The sequence below is a fragment of the Orbicella franksi genome, chromosome 15, assembly GCF_964199315.1.
Source record: "Orbicella franksi chromosome 15, jaOrbFran1.1, whole genome shotgun sequence".
In the NCBI taxonomy this organism is placed as follows: Eukaryota; Metazoa; Cnidaria; class Anthozoa; order Scleractinia; family Merulinidae; genus Orbicella; species Orbicella franksi.
Genome location: NC_138159.1, coordinates 15,477,585 through 15,486,852, shown reverse-complemented (window position 1 = coordinate 15,486,852; position 9,268 = coordinate 15,477,585). Strand labels below are relative to the sequence as shown.

At 41.2% G+C, this 9,268-nt stretch overlaps 1 protein-coding gene across 1 annotated transcript in view; it reads left to right on the top strand.

The window, feature by feature from the left end:
- Positions 1-6,247, top strand: part of LOC145469250 (uncharacterized) — a 25,952-nt gene extending 19,705 nt beyond the window's left edge. Inside the window, exons 10-13 of the mRNA XM_081452938.1 lie at positions 1,879-2,491; positions 3,678-3,887; positions 3,992-4,280; positions 4,511-6,247. Coding sequence (XP_081309064.1) covers positions 1,879-2,491; positions 3,678-3,887; positions 3,992-4,280; positions 4,511-4,793 — 1,395 coding nt within the window. The 3' untranslated portion in view covers positions 4,794-6,247. The remainder of the gene's footprint in view (positions 1-1,878; positions 2,492-3,677; positions 3,888-3,991; positions 4,281-4,510) is intronic.
- The last annotated feature ends 3,021 nt before the right edge of the window (positions 6,248-9,268 follow it).

Below are 9,268 nucleotides of genomic sequence, written 5' to 3'. Positions count from 1 at the left end.
AAGCCGGCATTTTTAATTCTTCACTTTTCGCTCGCTAAGATTACGTAAGGTGCTTGAGATACGCAATGCTCTCCATTTCGAAGTTTTCCGACCACTGATCCGTTGTAGTATATAAGTTGTTCTCAGTTATGAATATAAAGTTCTTTTTCCTGGCCGACAATATGCTTTCGCTCTTTCCACCGGTAGCTGAGACGTTCTAGCTGAGACGTCATCAAATTCCAAAATTAAAAATTTAGGTGCGGATTCAGGATTTTTCAAGGGGGGATGGGGGGTGGCATGATGTGTGATATGAGTCTCTGAGTGACGCTTGCGAGTTGAAAAATTGGCTCTCACATCACACGAGACACTTCTAATTTGCACCTAGCTGAAAATTTGAACAATTCTAACCAAGACCTCATCAAATCGGCAGGTCTTTTTTGCAGGGTGCAGGGTGCAGGTTGCAGGTTGAAATTTAATTATAAATGGAAAAGCGCTGGCACTTAAAAGAAACGTACAGGTGGTAGATTCGCAAGAAAATCACGGCTTGCGGAACGCGATTCCAACACTCCGATTTGCTCTGGTACCGCTTCGATTTGTTCTCGTTCCAAAACATTCCTGCAAGATGTCACACGTATCTCGAATGTTGACAACATGTTGTCAATGCTCTTCACATAAGCCCATCATATTTTTGCGTTGTGAGTGTAACACATAATTCAAACTCTTGGGCTTGGGCAGTAGTCCCTCCTTTCGTGCGCTCCTCACCTCCAGGATTTCTCGCGGCCACTTTTTTCTCGTGGTTTTCTTTCGCATCACGCACGACGGACTAAGCGAAAGAGGGACTACTCGTAGTCTACCATTCAGATGGCTTTGAAGAGATTTCACTGATCTCAGTTTGTCGATCGATAAGTACTTATAGCGGATCGATCGTGTTTTCACTGTGTGAAAGAGGCGAACTACTTTATGTAAGAACCCCTGATGAGTATATAGGTTATTAACTATTTTTAGTGCCAGCAAGTTTTCCAGTTATAATTAAATTTCAACCTGCAACCTGCACCCTGCACCCTGCAAAAAAGACCTGCTGTCATCAAATTTTAGAGGTGGATACAGGATTTTTCAAAATTTTTCCTCCTCTGAAGAGGGTGAGCCTAGCTACCCAATCCACCCCCCTTAAATCTGCCTCTGAAATTACCTTGAGTTCTGAGGTTTTGGTTCCAAATAGATATAACACCTTCAAAGAACTTGATGTTTTACAACGTTTAAGCTTGACTGGGGTCTGTTTTGTACTGGTCCCATTAATATGGTTTTGGGTACCTGAGACAACCCCCCCACCGCCCCCCCCCCCCCCCCCCCCCCGAGTTACCCTGGGAGAGTTAACTTTTCACTGTTGTTGAAAAGTCAAACCGCTTATATGAATGCCCCTGAGTTGTCTTGGGGGAGGAGCAAGACAACTTGTGTTTACCCTCACAGTACCTCTCTCCACTAAGGTGTACAAATGGGGACCGACAAACTTAATGCTGGGGGTAACCCTGGGATGGACTAGCATCCCATCCAGGGGGAGTAGAATTACTCCTAGTTGCTTTGTCCTACAGAGGCCAGGATATTTAGCTTGCGCCTGATGAGCCACTTGTCTCATATGCAGACTTTACCCTTACTTCCTAAATAGGGTATCAAATTTTTTGGTCACAGCATTGAGGTCTTAACCATGGTAAGGGTTTAAGGAAGCAGGCCACACACCCCCACCCAATTTTTCTGGGAGTCACACCCCTGGGTGTTAAGCTGGGACTGTCTCTTTCAAAAGGTGTCGTCAATTTGTGCTCAACCACAGTCTGGGACATACTTTAAGAAATGGAAATGATAAATCTTTTGTAATAAAATTCTTGTTGAATATTTATGTACTAGGTGGTTCTTGTAACGCCTTCCATCACCAATGAGAAAGAATCAAGATCAGATGAAAAGATTCCTCACAAGACGTACCAAGTACCATTTAACCCTGATTTCTTTGAGGAATTTGTAATAAAAACGGGAATTGAAGAGGGAATTTTTAGGTTATTTATCAACATGTATGAGCTGCAAAGAGTCACGTGTGAACACTTGTTAAATAACACAGAACTACTTCAATCTCTGAGGAAATTTGACTTGATAGTAAATGAAGCTGCTTCTCCATGTGCTGCGTTAGTTGCCGATCTTCTTGGTATTCCTTGGGTAGTAATATTGCCACTTTCTCCAAACATTCCAGCTCCACTTTTCCAGATACCACTTCCTGTGTCATATGTTCCATTACATATGACTGACTTAACTGGTAAAATGTCCTTTACAGATCGTCTCATGAATCTTGGAGCGTATGTCTTTTCTTTTTCGGGAATGTCTGCTTTGTCAGCAATATATTGGAGCCCCCTCAAGAGCAAGTACAACATTACGCCTGAGAGGAGCTACTTTGAAGCTCTTGGAAGTTTCGAACTGTTGATCATTGAAGCAGATTTTGCACTTGAATATCCACAACCACTTCTGCCAGGTTTGTGTCATGTTTTGTTTTGTTCTAGAAAAATATTGTTCATGGCAATACATTCAATATCTCTTTTATTCAAATCATAAATAGGGTAAAATATATAGCATAGACATTGAAATGTACCTGAAGTCCATTCCTGGGGTCTTTATTTGCTTTCTGTACCTGTCACCATTCTGAGTGGTGGAGAGCCCCAGGGTGGAGGGGGGGGGGGGCAGGGGAATTTTCCCATATATATATGGGCTATATAGGTACATGCACAGGATAGGGTGGTGTTTTGACAATATAAATTGGATATCATTGCGGTAGCAAGTAAATTTTGCTCTTGGGCAAGTGAAAATAGAAGTTAAGTGGGCAAGTGAAATTAACCTCAGAACTCGTGACTGTGAATGAAGATGTCAGCTTGCTACATGATAATTTCCAGTCAGAAGCTATTTCAAGTAAGAGTAGTTAACCATTGAGTTGAAAGCATGGATTAGTTAGGAATCCAAGCATACTTTGTTCATGTTTGTCCTCTGATTGCCATACTGACTGCCACATCAGCATGTAATATTTTAGTGGGGGTAAGTGAAAACTGAAATTTACTAGTGCACTGGGCCAGTAGATTTCAAATTTTTTCCCATCCCTGGCATTGTGTTGCCAGTGTGATCCTAATTAGATAGGGTACCTGAATTGTATCAGCTAAAGTTGCAGTGCGTAAAAAATGAGTCCAGCTCAATACAAAAAGCTCTTTTAAAACTGAATTAATCTGTTAACTTCCATAGATGAAGGAACGAAATAAAACTGACCCATTTGTGCTATTCTTAGTTTTGTTTTCCTCTTGAATAGGGTGTCATTTTTGGGGTTTGTGCCTTATGACTAATAGGGTATCAATTTTCATTTGCTTCATCCTTCAATTAAGGGTCAGGGCTTAAGACCCTTTGCGGCACACACCTATCCAAAATTTATGGGAGTACCTCGCCCCCCCTGGGAAGAAAGCATAACAATCACTGGTTAATCTAGCTACCCTTTCCTCACCCAACATCATATACTCCTTTATGAATGGTAAGTATAGCATCTCTCTGTAACTGTAAGCAAATGTGATATAGTTCAGTAACTCTCACTCCATGTATCTTGTGTCCACACAAGGTACAGCTGAATCTAAATTTTCACAAAGCTTCTCCATTATGTTAACATGGGTGTATTTGATTTGCAGGTCATGTTATGGTTGGTCCCATTACTGCACAGTCTAAAACCATCCCACTCCCCCCTGATTTAGTAGATTTTATCAACAGTGCAGGAGGGAATGGATTCATTATTGCTTCTTTTGGGTCTTATGCACAAACGGTTATTTCCAAGGCAAAGATTGACATCTTGGCCTCAGCTTTCGGAAAGTTGAAGCAGAAAGTAGTATGGAAGCTCAAAGGTAACCATTTAACACTGTGATTTGCTTGAAAAGGCTATATTTTGTTTATATAATTATAGATATCATTTTGTTAAGAAAATCTCTTTTTCTCGTTTTGTGTAAAGGCTACATCCCTTCAGTTCTCAATGCCAATATCAAAGTGGTGTCATGGTTACCTCAGAATGATCTGTTGGCTCACAAGGACATCAAGGCTTTTGTCTCCCATGTGGGACACCACAGTCTCTATGAGTCAGCGTACCATGGTGTCCCTGTGGTGGCTATTCCCTTATTAGGAGATCAGCCTTCTAACGCTAAGAAAGCAGAGTATTTTGGACTTGGAATAGCTGTGGATCACCAAACTGTGAATGCCCAGCAACTGATAGAGGCAATAGAGAGTGTTGTCAATGAACCAAGGTATTGATAGCTTTTGTTTAAGCTTTAAGTGTATAACTATCAAGTTTCGGAGATTTTCCTGCTAACGCCTGAAGCTCACAAAGATGCTCTTAACACATTTGAGTGTCCTTAACTTCTCACAGTGAAATCATTTTCAAATATTTTAAAGTTACTGTGTAATTTTTCAATGTAATAACTTAAACCAAATGCAAATAGCTGGTCAAACTGTTCTGTTCAAACCTCATTTCCAGATTTAAAACCAAGGCCATGCACATTTCTCAGCTGATGAGAGACAGTCCAAGGACCCCGTTGGAAAAAACTGGTGACTGGATAGAGTATGTACTCAGACATGGTGGAGCCCGGCACCTCAGAGCTCAAGTGTTTAACATGCCTTTGTATCAGTACTACTTACTTGACGTCATAGCTCTTCTTGTTGCTTTGGTGACATTGGTTGTCATGGTGATAAGATTGGCATGTAGATGCATATATCGAGTGTGCTGTCGACAGAGCAACAACAAAACTAAGAAGGAGTGAACTGTTTTTAGTTCAAAATTTTTAGAAAATGTATGACTCATTCATTTGTGTCATATCATTTCAGCCATCTTAAGCATTTTTGTCTTCAAGTTGCTGAGTGAAAATTTTGAAAATTGAGCAACTGAACTGAGCAACTGCAGCTTACCATGTGAAAATGTCGGGGATGCTTGTCATCTCGCTTAGGGGTATAAATTAGAGATTCTGGTCTCACGTATGGTGATTGGGACAAAAGCCACTAGCCCTCAAGGTGATTCATCTTCACCCAGGTTGGTCTCCTTTATGCATTTAATTCAATTTCTCCAACGATCATCCACAAACTTTTCACATGGGAGTTCCTCCAAACCATCAGACATTTTTTTGCTCAAGCTATCTAGCTTTTCTTGTTGCTGCAGTGATATTGGTGTCATGGTGATACGATTGACATTTAGATGTTTGCGACGTGTGTGTTGGTGACAGAATACTGAGTAACAACAAAACTAAGATGGAGTGAGCTATTTTAAGTTGAATTATTTGTTATTTAGGACTGTAGACCTCATTACCTTGTTATTCATCAACCACGATGTAATCAGTAGAATCAGGGAAAACAAAACCGGAGCTTAGTTTATTCAAAGTAAAGTTTCGATGTATGTAGTAGATATATGTATAAAATTTTAGATTAGATAGATTTTTTCCATTTTTCTTTCCTTGATAAGCTCTGCTATAAAGCTGAAAAATCTGGAAGCCAGCTTTACAGTCAGCTCGTTAATACGGTCACCTTGTTATTACAGCCACTTCTTTTGTCCCGGCGAAACGGTCATACATTTTCTTACAAGAAAACCCCTGTGAAGACAGTTTCGCATTTCTGGCAGAAGGGAAGTTGGCCAGTACTTTGGAAACAATGTCTGTCAAAATATTTGCTTTGTAAACATTAGCACACACGGCAGCAGCGTACACCCATGGGCAAATAGTAGACGCTGAATTAACCAATCAGAGCGCGCGCTTTTCTTTAGTTATGTTTTCAACTGTATGTAGTGATTGACGTTTCAATTTTTAAGAATTATCTGTACAATGTATTCCGGATACTTGTCATAGAGAGCAGTTGTTAAGAAGTGCAATTGTGATATATCTGTTTTAAGACGTTACTCAATTTGGACCAGTCATGATATTTGACCGTATTCATTCTGGTTATCTAACTGGAATAGCAGAGCCATACCACCTGCCAGAACAACGTGGTGGTCCGGCTTTCCGTCCCAAGTTCAGGATGCGTGAGTTCGGCCATTTGGCCAACGACGAGGTGATGGATTATGCGGACATTTCAATGCGATCCAAACGAAGGGATGGTGAGAAAAGGCGCGAAAATTTGCCGCGCGATTACTCGATTTAAATCAGGGCGCAGAAAATATTTTCTTTTCTGCGCCCTGACACAGGGAGCCCTCACATCCGTTTAGAATATAAATAAAAGATTAACCTACCTTTATCGCGCGCAGGGCCCCTGATCGCGCGTGATTTGTGTTTTGTGGCGGCCATTTTGAATTTTTAATACACGGTCTGCCAGTGCGAAGTCTGGAACCGAAATTACGGAAGTCTGGGCGGGCGGGAAAATTCGCAAATTCTCGGAGGATCCGATCGTTCACCGAGGATAATAATTAGAGATCCGAGCAGGCTGCGAGTGATTTCCGTAATTTCCTTTCCAGACTTCGCAGTAGCAGGCCGCGCGCGTATGAAAACTTGAAAATGGCCGCCCTACGACACGAAACTCGCGGTTAACTCGTAGGTTAATCTTTTATTCATATTCTAAACGGATGTGAGGGTTCCCTGTGCCCTGATTTAAATTTTCATTTTGTAGTCGACCCCGTAGTGTCCACCCGGGAGGTGATGGTACTCTACAATACGAGGAGGCTCCGCCCCGAAGCCCAACTCCTTACCATTTTGACAGAAAAGGTGCCCCTTTCGAGTACCTTCAATTGAAAAAAGGCATGCTTTCATATTATACATAAATCGCCAAAGAAAAAAAGAAATCCTGTCATTTTTCTTTAGCGTTTAGTAAATTAAATGATACAGCAATTAAGTGCGTCTGTACAAAATACTTTAATTAAACGCCCTATTAAATATCTAAAAGACAGATTTTCCTACCCTTTCATATAACCCAACTTGTGAAACTGGCCCTATCCCTCTGTATACCCAAAGCCTGAAAAGGCACTCTTTTTTACAGGTAGTAGCCTCCGAGTATCTCCACTATGGAGAGTTGTTTATATTCCAGAAAGTTGTGGCAAAGGCAAAGGAGAGGAGTTTACGAGAAAATGCGAATTATCAGTGTTGTTAAAATTCATATTCCTTGTGCAAGTCAAATTAAATGAAGGTTACGTAGTTGTCCAGTTCTGGCCCTCTCTTTGTCACGCCACGCTATGCTAGCCTTGCGTGATAGAGGGCCATAAATTACCCAGAACCGGTCAAGCTCACTAAACTGATAACGGGAAAACATTATTTTTTTGAGGGGAGGGGGTTGCAGGAGCGGAACCAGGAATTTCTGAAAGTGGGAAGGTGGGGGTGGGGGTGGGGGGTGTTGTACCACTTACTAACTTCCGACGTCATCGGCGTGGATGGCAAGCGCTGCAAGTGGGAGCTTCTAGGAGACTTCGGGGTCATCTGCCTCCCCGGGAAAGGTTCTCCCATTTTACCCTCTAGATCGACATTTCCGGCGTTCCTGACACTTGGAAAGCGTTTGTGAAGGCATGATATAAAATCTGGAGTTTACTCATTTCTTAACAGAAAAATAAAAATACTAATGCAGTCGTGAAATGTACATTATCTTTTCCTAACTTGTCAATCAGTCAATTGGCGGACGTAAAATAACAACGTATAAAACAATTTTATTCTAATATGTTTTTTTTAATGAAAAGTTGATGAGAAATAACGAAACATTGCTACTAAAAGGAGGTTTGCAACTCCCTCAACCCCTGCCCTGGATTCGCCTCTGGTTGGGCAATTTTCTGGGACATTCTTTTTTTTCTCACCTTTAGGATGTGCATGATTTTTTTTTGTTGGGCAATAATTTGTGCAAGAATTTTTTTTAAAGTAAGACACAGGAGCTGGATAGTTGAAAGCACTTGCTCGAGTTTTTCTCCATGGCTCCTCTTACAAGAATTTTTTTTTCAGCAGTTCTGCAAGAATTTTTTTCTTTTTCTGTGACATTTTATAGTTTTGGAATGGCGTTGCCCATTATTTCTCGCATTTCCATGGCAGAAAGCCCACTGAAATCTGCTGGTCTCAACCATTTTTGTTCCCCGGAACGTTTCCCTACCGCCAAGAAAATTCCTAGGCTGAGCTACATTTGGGGCACAGAAAGGAATGTATTATCTGAGGTTGAGAATTTAAAAAATACGTATGACAGAACTGAATAACAGAGAACTTTAGTCAAGAAAACTGTTTCTGATACTTTCATGCTGACTGTTAGGTTACCCCCCGTCTGCAAAGTTTGAAGGATATCGATGACGTCATTTCGCGCCATTGCATTGCAATTGCCAAAGATGGCGGGCGATAGGGAAGTTAAATTCACTGAAGCCGACATAAAATCGTTCACTAAGGAGCACGCAAATGCGAAAAATGCCAAAATGAAGAAAGAAACTTCATGTGAATTAAAACTAGTCAAGGAGTTTCTTCAAAGTAAACCGATGGAGAGATATACAAGATATTCCAGCCTCCACTGCCGATCCTAGTTCATATGTGGTCTGTGCTTTCGATTCGTTTCGGTATAGTTCTTGTCTATAGAATAAAAAGAACATTACACGTTGGCTCAAAGATGTAAATTTTATGTTCTCGTGACAAAAAAAGTACGTCTCTGTTTTTGCCACTCGAACATAAGATTCATATCCTCTCGCCACCGTGTAACATCTTCTATATCTCTCGAGTGTCCACAGGGTCTTGCGAAGGTAGAGGTAGACTGAGGTCTCTGGATGGACTGAGGTCTTGCGTGGTAGGGATATCCTTGGGTCTCAAATCAAAATTTGTTGTTAATTCATCCAGGTGTTATAAGCGCTTGGGTCAGCCTGAACAAAACGCACACACTTCTAAGTCCAGAGAACACAAACGACAGTTTTTCGCTTTGTTGTTGTTGTTGTTCGTCTGTTTGTTTGTTTGTTTGTTTTTCATATATTTAATATTCCTTTTACAGATTGGAGTCATCATCAAATTGCTCTGAGCAAAGAGAAAAGGTGAATGATTTCAACAATCAAACGGGTAACAGAGGCGGATTCAGCGGCGGGGCCCGAGGGATGCCCTGGCTCCCCCCTTATTTTGGGTAAGAAAAAGATCATAGAAGGAAGAAAAGCCGGCAGGGCAAGCAGAAAAAAAAAACCGCCCCACCCCCTAGCTCATGCCGATCAAGGTCTGGATCTGCCACTGGGTAACAATATCGACTAGCAAACTACAGAATTGATTGGAACTTTAAATGGATACTACATTCTGACTACACTAACACGAGACAGTTCAATGTGAAT